The 18,467-nt window shown below is 44.3% G+C and overlaps 1 protein-coding gene across 3 annotated transcripts; it reads right to left on the reverse strand.

The window, feature by feature from the left end:
- Positions 1–867: 867 nt before the first annotated feature.
- LOC112216980 (transcription factor ETV6) lies at positions 868–18,385 on the reverse strand. 3 transcript variants are annotated; one of them, XM_042300333.1, is made up of 8 exons: positions 18,036–18,385; positions 16,334–16,466; positions 5,379–5,543; positions 4,178–4,312; positions 2,067–2,654; positions 1,776–1,918; positions 1,565–1,665; positions 868–1,409 (listed from the first exon to the last, which is right to left on the reverse strand). In XM_042300333.1, the coding sequence occupies exons 1-8, from the start codon at positions 18,066–18,068 to the stop codon at positions 1,307–1,309; spliced, it is 1,401 nt and encodes a 466-aa protein (XP_042156267.1). In that variant the 5' UTR covers positions 18,069–18,385; the 3' UTR covers positions 868–1,306. The 3 variants fall into 3 exon arrangements, with proteins under 3 accessions (XP_042156267.1, XP_042156268.1, XP_042156269.1); XM_042300334.1 differs by lacking the exon at positions 18,036–18,385 and adding an exon at positions 17,877–18,029; XM_042300335.1 differs by lacking the exon at positions 18,036–18,385 and adding an exon at positions 17,517–17,860.
- Positions 18,386–18,467: the final 82 nt, after the last annotated feature.

Raw genomic sequence — 18,467 nt, forward strand, 5'->3', positions numbered from 1 at the left:
ATAAGCCTACATTGGTTAATCATATCAAGACTACACAAAAATGTCTTTGCTCAGTTTTGCGCAATTACGATCAATGGGATTTTCGATTCATGACATTGAATTGCATCATATCGTTAAATATGATTTTTGAAAGTTGTAAGAGACATGACATTATAGCTTAGGGGTAGTATTTGCATTGGTCTAGTAATGTGTAAGATTGAATTTAACTTTGGCAGATGTGAGCCTTAGGGGACCCAGTTTTGCATAAGTAGATATATTGTATACCTTTAAATTGTCTTATGTGAGAACAGGTGTGGTTGGATCACACAGACTAATTAAAACCTCTTAAAGGCGCAGTGCAGTCAAAAAGTGAATTTCTTGTGTTGTATATATACATTTCCACACTATGAGCGTGGAATAATACTGTGAAATTATGAACATGATGATAATGAGAAATTGCTCTTTGCTAAGTTGCTATTTTTGTTTCTTTTTGACCATTTTAATTGAAAACAAAAACCACAGTGAGGTACTTAATTGTTACCCGGAAAGGATTTGACATTGAGATAATAAAGGCGGCATTGGACCTTTGATTCCTTGTGAACTTCAACAGAGCTGGACTTGGGCTACAGTGCAGTGAACTATGTTGGTTTACAGTCAAAAGTGGTGCAGCATTGCCACCATGTGGATTGTTTCAGAATAAGTTCCAAACTTGATGTTGGCAGTTATGTAAAAAAAAAAATTTTTTTAAAGTCACCATATATTTAGCAATCATTCCTGAAAAGATTGAATGAAGTGATATCTTCATTCAATCTTTTCAGGAATGATTGCTAGACGTATGCTTCAGGCAATAAGGTCAGATGCAGTTTAAAGAGGTCAGTCAGCCATACAAATTATTCAAAAATATTTATTCGGTGGTGAAAACGTTCCAGCTACACACCCCCTCCCATTATTTGCACAAATTGAAACATTTTCTTATACTTAATGCAGACGTGGGGAAGAAAAATCAACAATATGACATGACATGACAAGCATGAAATGATTGATTTGCTGTGGCAGTTCAGGGAAAAGGAATGTCTTATGAGATATACTTTTCACCAGGTCCTTTGAACTCCTTGAATTAAGACAGAAAACTGATAAGATTTGTCTGGAAAGAAAATCTTATAAAGTTTTAAAAGGCAGAGAGACGTCACCATCAAGTTCCTCTGAGTTTTGGATAGAGTGAATGTCCGGGCGCTCTTGGTTTGAAACGATTGTTCGAGCTGCTTTCTGAAAGGCATCAGCGGCTGTAGTAGTTAATCGCTTTAGCGGACTCCATTTCCCAGAGGCCTCAGCACTCCTCTTTGATATAGATTTGATCATCTGTGTCCGACTCTATGTGCTCCAGCCTGTCAGTTTGTCCACTCATAATCTCATCTGGCGTTTTCATGAACCTGAACCGCACATACACATAGTGGTTAATCATTAACTCAAACTGGACAAGGGTGTGTGTGTGTGTATATATATATATATATATATATATATATATATATATATATATATATATTACTTCAAATAATTATTGGGTGTTAACTAAACCCTACCATACCTGAATAAGAGTCTCTGTCCTGGCTCTTTCCTGATAATGTTCAGTTTGTAGTAGTGTCTCAGTGCTCGCGACATCTTCTCGTACGTCATATTGGTCCTGTTCTGTTACAACCAATGGAACAAGATATAATGTCAACACAGAACTTTAAGAAAACCGGCACTGCGGGAAAATGCCTTTTCCAATCAAACACTGGGGGGGTGGAGTTCGTTACCTTGTGGTTCCCCCACAGGCGAGCCAGGCCGTTGGGGTCCATGATGCGGAAGACTTTGGTCTCTGTGTCCTCCCAGCGGATATAGTTCTCGTACCGGCTGTCTGAGAGGAGCTGGTAGACGTAGTCCCATAGCAGCCTGCAGTCTGGGAACACAAACACGTTAGAGGTGACACATTTCAGACAGTACCTGTTAACTTCAACTGTTTTCTAGCCACACTTCCTCCAGAGTTGGTTGAAGCCGTGACCACCCCCCTCTAAGATGAACCCTGAGTAGTTAGGAGTGTTAGTTACCTGCTATCCGTCCAATGGGCATTGCCTGCTCCTCTGGTGGCGAGACGGGCACGATGACGTGGTGGTTCCTGTAGAGCGCCTCCTCCTGCTGATGCAGAGTGAGCTGCTGGTGGTGGGCCAGTGCCAGCTGGATGTGGCTCTTCCCCTCACGCCCGTTTTCATGGTGGGCCTGAAGTGGTGGACCCCCACGGCCATGCCTGAAGTCTCCAGCGCCACCTCCTCGCCCTGGGCTAAGCAGCAGGGGGTGCATGATGGCGCTGGGCATGAGCTGGATGACACGAGGGGGGGCAGCCTCCTGGCACCCGGGGCTGCCTGGGCAGGGGGCCTCGCGGGGTGTGGCGCAGCGGCCGTTAGGGGCGGCCGGGGACACTGACAGAGTGTACAAGTCCTCTGGCAGGTGGTGGTTGCTGTCGGGCAGCTGGGAGGACGTCTGGAGGTGGTCCTCGGCACCAGGGCGTGGGTAGTTGGGGTCCAGAGGGGAGAGGCGTGGAGCGGGGTGGTGTGGCGAGCGGGAGCGGTGTCGGAGCTCAATGGTGGGTGGGTGCTGGGGTTGGAGCTCTGTACTGCGTGGTGTCCGCCGTACCGTTTCTGCAATGAAGGGGAAAAGGGGATACCTTGTCAGTTGTACAGCTGAATGCCTGCCTTCAACTGAAATGTGTCTTCCGCATTTAACCCAACCCCTCTGAATCAGACCGGTGCAGGGGACTGCCTTAAATCGACATCCACGTCTTTGGCGCACGGGGAACAGTGGGTTAACTGCCTTGCTCAGGGGCAGAATGACAGATTTTTACTTTGTCTGCTCGGGGATTCGATCCAGCAACCTATTGGTTACTGGCCCAATGCTCTAACCACTTGGCTACCTGCAGCCCCTTGGATATATGTTTCAAAACCTATTTATATTATGTCCAGTAGATGTCACTACACACATTTACAAACTTCATCATGTCTCAATGTATGTGGGTGGTAGATTATTAGTGATTAATATGGACTGCCCTCTACTGGGTAGGACATTATAACATGTACAGTATGCATTTACTTAGTGTTTACATGTGAATAGCTAGTATTCTTTGCCTCTAAGCAAGAAATAAATCTCTTTGCTTCTGCATACCAAAACTAGCATACCAAACAACAAGGAAGTCCTGAGCATCTTAATCGTCTAACCCAATCACTTCCCCTATAAAACATGTAGAGATGAGGAACTGTAGATATTCAACTCCTAGACCAAAGGTTGTTTAAATATAGAAGCATTTCCTTGTGGAGCAGGTTTCACTGTCAACACTCCAACCCCACACCTCTCCTCCCCTTGCTCCTCCTATTTCCATCTATCCATGCCAGGGAAACGAGTCCAAAGTGTAGCACGAAGAAGGTGAAGTCCCTCCTCTTTTCAGGTGGATAGTAAACAGAGACTTAAACACCTCTCTCTAGAGTGGACCATTGAACCACTTGCTACTTTTGTCAGATTCACTTAAAGCATACTTGAGATGCTCTCGCAATTGTATTGCTACATGACCAACTGATTTTTGCTAATCATGTGTAATTAAATACTTGAATTGAAGCCACCGTCTAAGATTGTTGAGTAACTCCTGTGAAACAGAAGTCAGATCAGTTGGGTTCTTCAGGGGGAATTACACATGGCAAATTCCCCTAGGCAAGAACAGAATTGTGAAATTCTTCTGGCAGACAAGTTTGATGAATAACAAAATAATATTGTCAGGAAAGTGACGCAATGGTGATGCGTTCAATATTCCACTCCACGGTGGGCCTCAAATGTTGTTGTCTTTCCCCCCCATAGGCTAATAAGTTGATTTCATATTGGTCTGAGAAATGCTTTCCAAGTGAACTGGCTCTCAAAGATCACGTTACAATAATCAACAGCCATCCTAAGGTTATTGAACTCAACGCCACTGCATTCCCCCCATTCAATTCAACGCTTTCCTGTAATCATCGCTCTCCATTCTTCCTTCAGTAGGTGTGATCTCAAGAACACCATCAGGCTGGTGTTCAGTAGGGAGAGTGAAACGCAATGTACAACATGAACTTGTCTGAACACAGATTTGAATTTGCCGTTACAAAGCCCTGTGCTACAGTGTGCACTAATGAACATCACTGACCTTCCAGTTTGTGGTGCTGGAGAGCTCCCTCTGGCAGAGGGTGGAAGGAGTTGCCGGGGAAGTAGGCGGAGGGGTAGGAGACGTGCGGCTTCCTTTGCTTCAGGATGTGCTGCAGCAGCTCGTACAGGACGTCCCCTGCAGGATACACAGGTCAGTGGTTAGAGGTCAGACGTTACCGTATGAGCCCCTCCAATGGTGCACCCCATAGACAGGGCAGCAGCTGTCAATCAATGTCATCAAAAGGATTCAAAAAAGTTTTAAAACATGTTCGGACCAAACAGATGGTAAATGATGCCAACAGATCAAGACAAGAGTCATAGTGTTGCTAATGAGTCAGCCTGCCAAGAGACCGTTTCAAGACTTGATATTATTGTCTAGCAACTTCTGTACCTCGTCCGTTCTCCTACAAAGCAGCCTACTTGAGGTGGTCATGGACGTGACAGAATCCTAATGGCAAGTCTAGTCATAAACCAACCATGTGACTCACTCCTAGATTCCTGTGTTAAGGCTAGGTTGATTGTGTCAGACGATAAGAAAAAAAGCCTGTAGTATCTTCTACAACAGAGATGGCATTAGCATAACACCGTTTAAAAATGGTGTAAAAATTGCATTATTAGGCCACCCTGAAACATTTAACTCGCTACCTGTATATGAAGGGCTCTGAGAGAGTATTTCCCTCAAAGAGAATCAATAGAATGGAGGGAGTTTTTTCACTTCAATTTGAGAGGCTTCCCGTCAGAACATCAAGGAAATGGTTCTCATAAAGGAAGTGAAGACGCCACAGGCACACACACTTGCACACATAAACCCCTTTCAGTTCTCCCTTTCTGGCCCTGCTGTTTAACACGGCACTGCAGGGGAAATTCCTGGTGTTAGCAGGTGACGGTTGAGGTCGGTTTGCACTTCCTGATCGGCCGTTTACCCAACCAGTCTCCTACTTCCTCCCCCCAACAATAAAGACAAACAGCAACTCCACTAAGGCAGCTGCTAAATCACCTGATATTGCTAGGCTAAAGGTCTATCAAAGACATTCAGTGAATGCCCTAAACACATGGCCATTATCTTAGGTCAGTGTGCCATTTCTCCAAAGTCATTCCCCCTTCAGTATTAATTATTGTTAAACATGAGCATGTTGTTAGAAATGCGGTCTAATAACATAGCAACCGTTTGAATGAATAAGGGCCGTGGGAGGTGGGCGTACCGGAGTGGGGCGAACGGTAGCGGAAGTCCTCCTTGGTGAGGAGGAGCAGGGCCTTGCCGTTCATCTGGAAGCTGCCACTGGTGTTGGGCCGCAGGGCAAACTCCCTCTCGGCCCAGCGCAACCACTGGCCCACGTCCTCCCTGCTCCAGAACACCGGCTGCAGGCCTGGGGGTGGAGGGAGTGAGGGGGGATAGGAGGGAGAGAGGAGTGGTAGAAGAGAGAGTAAAGTGTTGGGGAGGAGGGAGACCGGGGGGAAGTAAAGGAAGGAGCAAAGGGAGAGAGGGAGGAAGGAGACAGGTGGCAGGAAAAAGGGAAATGAGGGAAGGAGATCAAAGTAAGAGGGATTGATTCGAAGATTATAGTGGAGAGGGGGGGAAGAGAAGGGGGAGGGTATGAGGTGAGATAAGCAGAGTACAGGAATGGAGGTGTCGAACAAGAAAGATGAAACTTCAGTCATGCGTGCTCACATACAGTGCGCGTTCATTTCATATTTGCTTAATGTTTAATGTTTGCTTAATGTCAATATTTGTGAGTTAACCTTGGTAGATTTATTTCGCTAAGGAAAGCCTGTGGCTTTCTCTCAGTCTGTCTAAAACATAGTGTATAACTAACTACATGTGTATTAGAGTAATCTAATGCATAGTGCATAAAAGGCAAGGCCACACTAAGGAATACCAGAGGAAACAGCTCTGACATTGTTCACCCTTCAGGCTCTGAAATATTTTTCACTGCCGTGGGAACTTACGAGAGCAAAACATCTGCACTGATGGGATCGCCCAAACACATTAGTGACTGAGCAATAGCCCAGAAATCAACGCTCACTATAAATGCGTGACCAGGACCATGACTTAGAAAATGTAACCTTGTTCCTTGTAACCTAAGCAATAACAACGTGGTTAAATCAAACCTTCAGGTGCATTCTATACATTCTTTTAGGAAATTGATGTCAGAAAAATCACATGACATTTTTCGTTAAACCCACACATGAACAATACAATAGTATTCAAAGGGAAAACAATGGCAGGTGACCGCAGGAATCAGAGAGCAGTGGATGTCTAGAAAGTAAACAGCATGTAATTCATATCAGCTAGAAAGCCTTACCATGGGTTTATACGGCATATTGAGTCAAGTCGTATTGTTTTCCCAGTCTTGCTCATCATTTTGCAATTGAGAGTACGAGATGTTTAGCACATAAATCACTGACAGAAAAGTAATTGTTGTTTGTCAGGAACTGTTTTCTCTGGCATCTGTAGCAGGAGAGTCTCTCCCCAGGAACAGCGTTGGAGAGCCATGATCTAGATGACGTCATTGGGTACTGGGTGGCCTATATTTACATTCATACATGTGTACTAGGCTCTAACCTGTGAACAGATTTACAGTATCGTTGTGCTTCACCACACACACACACACACACACACACACACACAGCAAACCACCAGAGTAGCATCCATCACGCCTACACCAGACAAAGAGCAGCAGTTTCTACGTCTCACTTATCGCCAGGCCTCAAACACTTCCTCTTGGAATGGGACGACTGTTATCTTTGGCCGGCGGTGCGCGCAATGTCACTGTCACAGGAATAATCGGAACCCGTGCGCTGTTTCAGAGCGATCGCTTCCCCCCCACCCGTCAAACAAAGAACGTTTTATACTGGGAACAATCAATATAAAAAGAAACGTCTCTTAGACTGTCAGTTTCCCATTTCTCTCTTCCCTTCCATATTGAGATAGAGAGGAGAGATTGGCAGGGCTTGTGAAGGGAAAGTTTATCTAGAATATAGCATATGGACATAACTAACCTCAGCAAAAAAATAAACGTCTCTTTTTCAGGACCCTGTCTTTCAATTTTTTTTGTTGTAAAAATCCAAATAACTTCACAGATCTTCATTGTAAAGGATTTAAACACTGTTTCCCATGCTTGTTCAATGAACCATAAACAATTAATGAACATGCACCTGTGAAACGGTCGTTAAGACACTAACAGCTTACAGATGGTAGGCAATTAAGGTCACAGTTATGAAAACTTAGGACACTAAAGAGGCCTTTCTACTGACTCTGAAAAACACCAAAAGAATGATGCCCAGGGTCCCTGCTCATCTGCGTGAACATGCCTTAGGCATTCTGCAAGGAGGCATGAGGACTGCAGATGTGGCCAGGGCAATAAATTGCAATGTCCCTACTATGAGACGCCTAAGACAGTGCTACAGGGAGACAGGACGGACAGCTGATCGTCCTCGCAGTGGCAGACCACGTGTAACAACACCTGCACAGGATCGGTACATCGGAACATCACACCTGCAGGACAGGTACAGGATGGCAACAACAACTGCCCAAGTTACATCAGGAACGCACCATCAGTGCTCAGACAGTCTGCAATAGGCTGAGAGAGGCTGGACTGAGGGTTTGTGGGCCTCACCAGACATCACTGGTAACAACGTCGCCTATGGGCACAAACCCACCGTCGCTGGACCAGACAAGACTGGCAAAGAGTGCTCTTCACTGACGGGTTGCGGTTTTGTCTCACCAGGGGTGATGGTTGGATTTGCGTTTATCGTCGAAGGAATGAGCATTACACTGAGGCCTGTACTCTGGAGCTGGATCGATTTGGAGGTGGAGGGTCCATCATGGTCTGGGGCGGTGTGTCACAGCATCATAGGACTGAGCTTGTTGTCATTGCAGGCAATCTCAACGCTGTGCATTACAGGGAAGACATCCTCCTCCCTCATGTGGTACCCTTCCTGCAGGCTCATCCTGACATGATCCTCCAGCATGACAATGCAACCAGCCTGCTCGTTCTGTGCGTGATTTCCTGCAAGACAGGAATGTTAGTGTTCTGCCATGGCCAGTGAAGAGCCCGGATCTCAATCCCATTGGCCCAACTGGCAAATCGGGTGCAGTCCATGAGGAGGAGATGCACTGCAGTACTAAATGCAGCTGGTGGCCACACCAGATACTGACTGTTACTTTTGATTTGACCCCCCCTTTGTTCAGGGACACATTATTCCATTTATGTTGGTCACATGTCAGTGGAACTTGTTCAGTTTATGTCTCAGTTGTTGAGTCTTGTTTTGTTCATACAAATATTTACACATGTTAAGTTTTCTGAAAATAAAAGCAGTTGACAGTGAGAGGACATTTTTTTGCTGAGTTTATATAGCCAGTGAACAACTTGATGTGTAATGGAATGTTTTATGCAGCCTATTCCATCACTACACAGGGTCTACTTAGATAGTCTCCACAAACAGTCAAGTCAGAACCAGAGTCTGTGAAAAATACTACAGATTGTCACAGGGGCCATGCATCTGGTTATCTAGCTGAGCTGGATTTTCAATCAGGGGCCAATTGGCCCCCAAAGGGTCACATATGACAAGTAAAGAGCCCTTTTATGAGTAAAGGTGTAAATCATACAACAGTTGGATACCGGCGTTCAAGAATAACATGAGGACTTACAGCCCATTGTTTGTAGGGATTTTAGAATGTCCCAATGAAATATGTTTTCATATCCTTTCATTCTAATGCCAGCTCTAGATTTTAGATTGAACAACCGAACAATGCCATTGCCTCCCATGAACAAACACTATCAGTAAGGTAGCACCTAACAAGAGAACAGATCTAATTACCATATGCTCAGCATCCACCAGCTGTGCCGCCTACGGGTGACCCCTTAATCACATAACCTTAGTGATGCGTACGGCGTGCAGGGAGGCCCTGGCTGTGAGGTCACTGCCGTGGTATGTTCTCTCCACGGCTGGAGAGAGAGAGAGAAAGAGAGGGAAGGCACAACGCTGCCAAAACTCCACTGAGATCCGGCCTGCTGGACCCAGCCATCTGCACAGGGCCCAGCAGGGGGGGCAAACACACTTGGGCAGGAAGCGATCCAGCATGGGCTCCATTTCAGCACAGGAAACTTCCTACGGTAAGCTTAGGGAGCGACGCTGTGAGGTTTATCAACAGTCAGCAGCAACAGAGAGAGCGGAGAGAGAGAAAAGGATAGAGCAGGGAGGGAGGGGGGGAGGGGGGGATAGAGAGAGTGATGTGAACCAGAAACAATAACGGAGAAGTGGTAGAAAAAAGAAGACCAACAGGAAGAGAAACGGATATTAAGACGCAGCAGACAAACACATGGTGAGAGAGAGAGGAAAGAGAGAAGCTGAGGCAGCCAGAATAAGATCAGGAGGAAAGAGAATGACAGTGCCTCTTTGATTAGCCCCACATCTTAATGTCCCTCACAGGCTCAGAGCAGTTTCCCCTTTCGCCCAATCCTTTTCACATTTCACTGAAGATTTACTGTTTCAGTGTTCATGACCAAATCAATTTCAGCCCCCCTCTCGTTTCACCATCCGTGTCTTTGTTGGACACCATCTCGGGTTTCTGGTGTGCAGTCTGTTTGTGTATGGGATGAAACACTCTCGAACACGACCGGCGGATCCACCCGAAAGGCCCTTGACTAAACCGTGGGCTACTAATCCTCTCTGATGACACATCATTTTCACTCTGTGGATTTGCAGGCCCCCGCACTCACAGTGATGCACGCTGTTGCCGGGGAAACTCGGAATTGCATGGGATGAATGAAGGAGAGAAGGGATGAGATCACTGGTATCTTGTTTCGTCGTTACCCTCCACAACCTCTTTAACTCCTCTCTCAGCAAAACAGAACATACAGGGGAAATATGTGTCCATTCTGTAGACCTCTAAAGGTCTGAACAGTAGTGTGTGTGTGTGTGTGTGTGTGTGTGTGTGTGTGTGTGTGTGTGTGTGTGTGTATACAGTTTTACCTGTAAATGCTATAGAAGTTGGCAAATGCTTTTGACAGCTAAGGACTTTGGTCAAAAGTATGTTTCCTGAATCAATGCTCTCTATAGTCATTTACCTTTGCTGCAAATGTTTGCTTTCCTTCTTGAATGAAGAGGCGGATATTGTTTTACATTCTTGATTGAAAATAGCTTTTCTTCATGCAGGGTAGGAGGGAGAAGAGGCCTTTTGACCTTGTGAGTCAGGCATGAGAGTGTAACACCTGACACATTTCCCTTACTCACACCCTCTTCTCTCACCCTCCCCGTTTCTGTCCTTCACTTTATCCCCCCTCCTTTCTCTCGCTCCAGGTCAATATGCAAACTACATACTTCACCTCATCGGAAACGGTGTGTTCCAAATCCAGCCGGATTGGACTCCATCCAGTCAAAACAAGCATAAAACAGATGACCAATCAAACGCTTGGTTTATGGGCAGGAAGTAGCGCAACCTGTTTGATAGTATGTTGTGCATTGGGGGCAAGCTGGCTCATGTACTGTAGTTCCTGCCTTCACTGATTCTATTTATGCGTTTTTATAAGAGAAGGCCAACCCTCTTTTAGAAAATGTAGGAACGAGTAGTCCTGTACTAATGCTGTACCTAAAAAGCTACACTTATGAATCTTAAATGCATACCTAAAAGCTACCATGCTCCTTCTCTTTGGGCAAACAGACCACAGAACATGTACATGCTAGATTGAGGTTATTGTTCAAACAGACTAAACAGAGCCAGCTATGCCCTTGAGAGCTTAGAGCCATAGAATACCAACCAAGAACTTAGAATAAATGCAATGTTTCACGTTAACAGACCCTTACAGGATTGAAGGTTTCATATATATGACATGTTGCATACGAAATTATGCAAATGTATTAGGAACATGCAACAGCCCAGCTAGAGGTTTCAGAGATGTTCAAGTGAATAGCTGTTCTCAGTTTGACCTCATTGTTCAATCCAGAATTATTCTGTACTAAACCACAATGTCATGGAAATTAGCATGTCATCTATGCTAATGACATTTGCAGTAGGCGCTTCACTTAAAAATGTCAACTGCCCCTTAGGCCGTTTAAAACCAGAGAAGTTGGTTATATCGATATGAGTTAGAAACATCAATTGTAGGGTCAAAATGATCTACAACGTGTAAATAGGATAATTTTGGTCATGAAGACAGTCTCATCCAAAACGAAGTTCTGTAAATGAGTTTGTCGTGACTTACTGGGGGGGGTTGGGTATGGATTACGGTCATGCCCACTCACACGAGAGGAGCAGCTGTACTGATTGCGCTCCATCAGCTGCACGCGCTCTATCCAATCATAGCAGCCAGAACCTCCAGACAGTGAAACAGATCTGCCCATTACACAGCATCTCAGACGTGTTTACATAAGACAACTGATCTCGCCAACGTTATGTTGAAATAACCCTTGACCCTAAGCCCTTTATGGAGTGGCCACTTGATTATGTTTGATAGTGTCAATCACTCGAGTCGGACACTTTTTTGGGGCAAAATGAGACGATCAGAGAGCACTGCTCAATATTCCAAAACCCATTCGCAAGCATCTTGTACTTCCCGCGACCTGTTTTGTAACATGATTCCCTATTAAACACTGCCAGACAGACTCACATTCTGGTAATAGATGGAGAGAAAGTAAAAAAAATCTATTAAAATAAATAACAGCACCGAAGCAGACAACTCACCACTGACTTGATAATATGATTGTGGCCTGGCTGCTCAGTGTGCCTGCTTGTCCCTACTTGCTAGCTTAATTGACAAACACAGAGTTGGAACTTTGCTAGCTAGCAAGTGATTTGTACACTGATAAACAGTGTGTTGCCTGTGTTTTATTTACAATAGTTTGACAGCTTACAGATGATACTGTAAAGATATTATTGTTCTCAGAAATCAGTCCAGAGCGCGGAGCCAGACTTTCCTGGCTCGATAGACTGTATGCAGTGCAGACTAGTTTTTCATGCAAATGTTTTTACTTAAGAATTACTGCACCAAACACCTTAGCTAGATGCAAAATTGCGTGACTAAGACCTCCTCTGCAAAACCGTCTAAATGAATTAATATTTTGAGGAAGTGGTTGTTGTTGCAACAGTGACTCAGGAGGGACAAACACCTGCCAAGGTACAATAAACCCATTTCTGTGTTTGCAAACATTGCCTCATGAGAGCGATACGCACAAGTTGGTGGCATAACACGGGGAAGTTCTTATAGAACGCCAGCTTTTGATAGCATTTCACACTACTTTTGGATTTTAAATGGGCCTTTAAGGCTCGTATGAATGTTTGTGTCATCATCGCAAATCAACTGCATTTGACTTTAAAAACATTTCAACTTCAACCAGTAAAATTACTCTTTGGCTAGCTTTTGCTACAGACTATGTCAATGTGCATTAGCATTCTAGCTAACAACTGCGGCATCCAAAACAGTTATTTTGCAAAGATCACAACCAAATAGTCTTATTGACTGTTCAAGCTATAATCAAAACACAATTGTAAGTGTATGAGAACCCCAAAAAGTTATTTTGTTTAGAAGTAATAACTCTGGTTTGGCTTCAGTTGTGGTCTCTAGCATTTCTTATTGAGCAATCGTCAAAACAAAGCCAAAGGAAGTGCAGTTGCCCTTTAAAGGCAGAATGGGTAGCATTAGCAACATAGCGATGTCTTTTAAGCATCAATCTGTCTGGTGGGCTCAGTTTTCTCCCTGCCTGGTTTAGGGTGGGGAACTATGACCCCCACTTTCCTCCTAAACCTCCTTCCTTCCCTGATGGCATGTGGAGTGTTTCAAACAGGAAGAGAAGGGGCTTCTCTCCACTTGGCTGTTGGCATGTGAGAACAGTTTCCCCTTTCAGAGGGAGAAAAGGGAACGAAGGGGGAAAAACAACAACATTTATTCAGGAAGCGCCGTCTGCCCACTCAGGAAATTCCTGAGGATGAGAACGGCTTTCCCCTCTGAAAGGCACTGGGGTACACACAGTCACACATATACAATGACTGCACACACACAAGACACTCAAATACCCTTCTGTGTGTACTGTACCGTTGATATGCACACAAACATCTGTACACATACAGAAAGACTCCACAAACTAGTATGCAGGCACACACACACAGTACAATTACTCACAGAGTGACATGTAGACATGCACACACAAGGAGATCGATTAATACACAAGCACACACCAACTCCAACATGCCTGTACACAAAAGACAGTCTCACACACCCACCCCGCCACCCACCCCCACACACACACACACACACAGTAGAAACCCAGCTGTGAGCAAAGCAAACTCAATCTATTGAGAAAGGTTTACAAAGAAAAACAGCAGCAAGCCAAGTATCCAAGACGAGGCTTCTTTCTCTGTCACCCAACAAGAGATTTCTCATGTTCAATAAGCTTCCATGTTTAATGTAAACTGTACTCTCCATACAAATTCCCATAGACACTCACTCCATATTCTTTGAACTTGTCACAGGTGTCTCAATGTTACCTCCCCATCAGTGCCCGCCCGACTTGTCGTGACGTCAGTAAATAGAGTGAATCCCTTATTGCAGTGAGCCTGAATGACACTGCTACGCTTCTTAAGTGTCTGCTAGGCGGGTGACCTTGAGGCTGACACATTTCAAGACAATTAAGTAAACACGATTAATGGAATGGAATTGAGGGTTGAAAAGTCATCCACTTCACTCAAACGCTGACATCTAGTGCAACCAAACAGTATAATCAAGTGTTTTACAGCTGTGCTTATTTTTCTTTTCATGTGCATGTTCTATAGTTCAACAATGAGACAGCTAACAGACAGGAAATTGGAGGATTAACGTGAAAATCCGCCAATGTGATGGAGAAATGTAACTCTTAACTTCACCACTTCAATAACATTCACCCAGGCAAACCTCTCCCATTCAGAGTGGGGTGGTTTCTAACACTCCTGGCTAAATGGGGTAAAAAGAAGAGAAGACTTCTTTGAGAGTGAGGAGACGGCTACAACTCTCCCCCTGATCTAATCCACTTCCTCCTCAGGAAATGGAGAAGGCGGATTTCTGCCCACACTGCAATTTCCTCTCCCTCTTTTTCCCCCCCGCTTTCATTCTTTCTTTCAGGAAGAGTGATGGCTTTGAGCCAAACAAGGTTCCAATAAGAGGTTTGGGAACTGTAGGCCTACAGGTGAAGGGTAGTTCATATATTTCACAGAGTTAAAGACAGAGTCAACATGTATAAACGAGGGAAATGTTGCCTAATCTAAAGATTCAAACAAAAAGTTGAATTGAAGCCCATGGTCCAGCAGACCACATTCACCACGCCCAGATAAACGGCCATAACAGACAACCTCAGACCAAAACAGACATGTTAAACATTCTTCCTTTTTCTATGGCAATACAGAAGGGGAAGTGGAAATGGGGAATTTCCTCTGTATGGTCCACGTGCATAGACACTACAGGTCATTTCTTTTAGATATTGAGCTTACCACAAAGTGTGTTAATATACTGGTATAATTTAGGAGTACTGTACCACATCTTGCCTATGCTGCTCTGTACCATCACTCATTCATATATCCTTATGTACATATTCTTTATCCCCTTACACTGTGTGTAAGACAGTAGTTTTTTGGAATTGTTAGTTAGATTACTTGTTGGTTATTACTGCATTGTCGGAACTAGAAGCACAAGCATTTCGCTACACTCGCATTAACATCTGCTAACCATGTGTATGTGACAAATAAAATTTGATTTGATTTGATATCTTTGCCAAACACACCAACAAACCGCCAATATTTAGGTCAATTACCCTCAAAAGTTCCCACGACAAATCATTGTGCACAAACTGGTAGAATTAACGCTGTTTCCACGTCATTTCAATGAAATTGCGTTGAACCAACATGGAATAGACGTTTAATTGATGTCTGTGCCCAGTGGGAAGATTTATATCCAAACTCACTGAAGAAATACAAAGACGAATCTCACTAGTCTTCAAAACCCTAAAAGTCATACATGTTAAAAGGTGCCTGGTTAAACATTAATAGTTTTTCACACAGAGCAGGCCCAGTGACTCTACAACTCTATAAACACCCAGTCTATATCCTGGCTGTGATCCAACCCCGCCTGTTGTTTTATTGGCTCAGGCAGTGGCCGGTTGAGACCTGCCGTCAGCTCCACCAGACAGTACACGGTTGTCATGTTCCCTCCTCTCCTTGTCCCTCTTCCTTCCCCTCTTTTTTGAGGCCCTTGGGGATTTTACTGGTCTTAAGAATAGGTACAAAAAAACATGGTTTCCACCATTGCTCTCACTTTTCCAACCATTTCAGGTCAATAAACATCTCAAATCAAAGTTTATTTGTCACGTGCACAGGATACAGTGGGTATAAATGATACAGTGAAATTCTTACTTGCTGCTCTTCCTCAACAGTGCAGAATAATGTAAAGTAGCACAGTAAATCAATATACGCATCTGCCCTCTCGATACAAATCTTCTCTTTACCATGCCTCATATTTACAGCCTTCTCCCTGCTTTCCTTCTTGTCCGTCCTGTCCTGTAATACCTCACTCTCTCTCCTATTTCTAGTCTCTCCCCAGCCCAACCCATCTCCTACTTCCTTTCTTCTCCTAAACTCTTTACATGTTATACTCCCCCATTACACTGGGCTATTATTCTGTGCTGTTCTCTATTCTCTTGTACTGAGCTACCTTGTGTTGTGTGCTGTCCTTCAGTACCCTGAGGTGTTATTGTACTGAACACTGCGGTGCTGCCGTGTACTGAGTTGTGTTGGCTGTCACTGTCCTGCTGTGTTGAATTCCACTGTGTAGTGTTCCAGTACAGTGACTCTGCTATGGTCCAGGAAAGACGTATTGTGTTGGTCCTTGACCCTGGGTCTGCTTCAGCACCTCAGAGGAGGGATACATGAGTAGGTCTGTCTGTCCTCATGGGGAGAGTGATGCCAGTTGGAGTGATGACGTGACATGCTATAGTAAATCATGGCTTTCAATCTGCCATTTTCTGAGGTCAAATGCTCTCAAAACAAATGTTTATGGGATAAGAAAAATGCAGGCTGAAAAGACAAAGAGATTTGTTTGTTGATTATGACTGCCATGTATTCTCTGTGTGCGCCTGTGGGTGTCATGGGTTGTGTGTGCGTGTGCGTGTCTGCATGTTTGTGTGAGTGACTCACGCAGGTGCACTGGCAGCCTGGCAGGCTCGTCCTCCATTCGGCTGGCTGGCCTGGCCGTGGGAGCATGGACGGGGGAGGAAGTGGAGTTTGGCAGGGGGCTGACGGAGGAAGGACTGAATGAGCGCCTCTCCTTCTATGAATAGATACACAGACACACAAAGCATGCCTTAGTTACAAACCTCCCCGAAAACCATCCTTAAACCCAAACAGCCTGAGAATCACCACACCGAGAAACTATAACACCATTTACACATTCTTTATCTAAGTGATAAGGTACCCACACATAGCAAATATTTTTATTCATAAAATCGTATTTGACTTCTTGGTGAAAGATGCTGGTGTGTTTGCATGGTCAATGCAGCCAGTCACTAAACAGGAGGTTGAACTTACTGGTATTTGTGCACATTTACTTATACAAAATGTAACCTGTCAACCTGACAATGTATGCATGTGCTGTTGTGTACAATGGTCTTCTAACATCATTCATATGCCTCTTTCTACTCTGCACCTTCTATGGAACATCAACAGTGCTGCGGAATGTGATGTTTATAGGCTCTCCGTTTGCCAACAGCAGCATCTTATAACATGGATTGGTGATTAATTTAACCAGTCAATCTAAAATGGCTAGTTCCTATTAGCCTAGTGTATTAGGAACTCACTGTGGCATATGTAGCAATGAGCTTTTAATCTCATTTTATTATGCAGACCGCCCTACTCTTCAAGAATACTTCATGTATTTTGGTAGCCTATAGCCAACAATAATACACTATATCAAGTCTTACCTTTAGAAGATGTTGCATGTGTACAGCCCAGATTTGACACGGTTATGTACAGTCAAAAAGGGGTTCAGGTACAGATAGGGCCGAGAGGGGGCAAGAGAGTGAGATTGTGTGCGAGTGTGTGTTTAGGGGCATACATATAGCCTTCAATAACTCTGCTACTTTTCTCCGCAAAACAATATAATTCCAAAATATCTTTAGGCCTACTCTCCTAGGGTTGCATCCCAACAATCCCAAATAGTTTCCTTGTCACCTGAAATTTGAAGAGCCATCTTTAGACTGTTACTGTAATGTAATAACATGATAACCATCATTCATTTATGCACTGCAACTGTTTTACATATTCTAGGCCTACACATGTCAGGTTTACATATACAAAATGTATTGTATAGAAAATTAATTACCTGTGTATACGATATATAAGGATAGTCACATTTCTGGTGGTTTTCAAACAAGCCATATGGCGCGTTCAAAACAACTGGGAACTCTGAAATCTCCGACTTCTGACTTCAGTGCGTTCATGACAACTAGCAACACAGAAAAAAACGAGCTCCGACTGGGATAAATCGTTATCGCATCTTTCTATAGCTCCGACTTTCCGACCTCAAGATCACTGACGTCATGATTTGACCTCGTTTTTCCCCGAGTTCTCAGTTGCCTTAAAAGCACCAATAGCATATGAAAACGAACGTCCTGACGAAAAACGTTTATCTCAGGTGTGCTGCGAAGTCGGTAAACTTGTAGCGCAGCATGGATGGACTTACCAGGCGCTGCTGTAGTCTACAACAGAGCGGCGAAACGTTCCCCACAGCAACAGATGATTACCAACACACACGATGCAGTTGTCAACAACACGACTGCGTCAAGCGCATCTCACCCCGGGGTCCTAGAACTTGATTCTGCTTTATAAAATCAACAAATACCTTGGTTATGATCTGCGATGGGGATTCTGACATGTCTCGCTAAATTCAGGAAGTTCTCCTCTTCCCACTTTCCTTTTCTCGTTCTCCTCTTTGAAATAAACCAGAAAAAAACACCCACACCCGACTCCCTGACTTGGGGAGGGTTACAGGGCCACGTAATAAATACGTTTAGGGTTTGTTATCGATCCATTATATAACCATGTTTATCATAAACGCGTGAAAGTTCTTTGTTTTCTGTAGGTGCTGTGCTCTACATTTCGGCGACGCGTTGGTTAATTCTCTTCCTGGAAGACGGGTGTAAAAGGCAGACATCTCCGTGGTGCTGCTCATTGACTTGGATGTGTAAACGGCGAAATGACGTGAATTCTCAGTATTGAGCCCAGCCCACTTGCTACAGAGGATTTGACTGCAGCCTAGTAAAAAAGGCGTTCC

The sequence above is a fragment of the Oncorhynchus tshawytscha genome, linkage group LG17, assembly GCF_018296145.1.
Source record: "Oncorhynchus tshawytscha isolate Ot180627B linkage group LG17, Otsh_v2.0, whole genome shotgun sequence".
NCBI classification, from domain to species: domain Eukaryota; kingdom Metazoa; phylum Chordata; class Actinopteri; order Salmoniformes; family Salmonidae; genus Oncorhynchus; species Oncorhynchus tshawytscha.

Excerpts from the sequence above, each read along its gene's own strand:
- LOC112216980 (XM_042300333.1), bottom strand. The coding sequence starts at position 18,068 with ATGTCAGAATCCCCATCGCAGATCATAACCAAG. Across the intron at positions 1,666-1,775 it reads GCCTGTGGGGGAACCACAAG|AACAGGACCAATATGACGTA; the intron begins GTAACGAACTCC and ends TGGTTGTAACAG. Across the intron at positions 1,410-1,564 it reads GGACAGAGACTCTTATTCAG|GTTCATGAAAACGCCAGATG; the intron begins GTATGGTAGGGT and ends TGTGCGGTTCAG.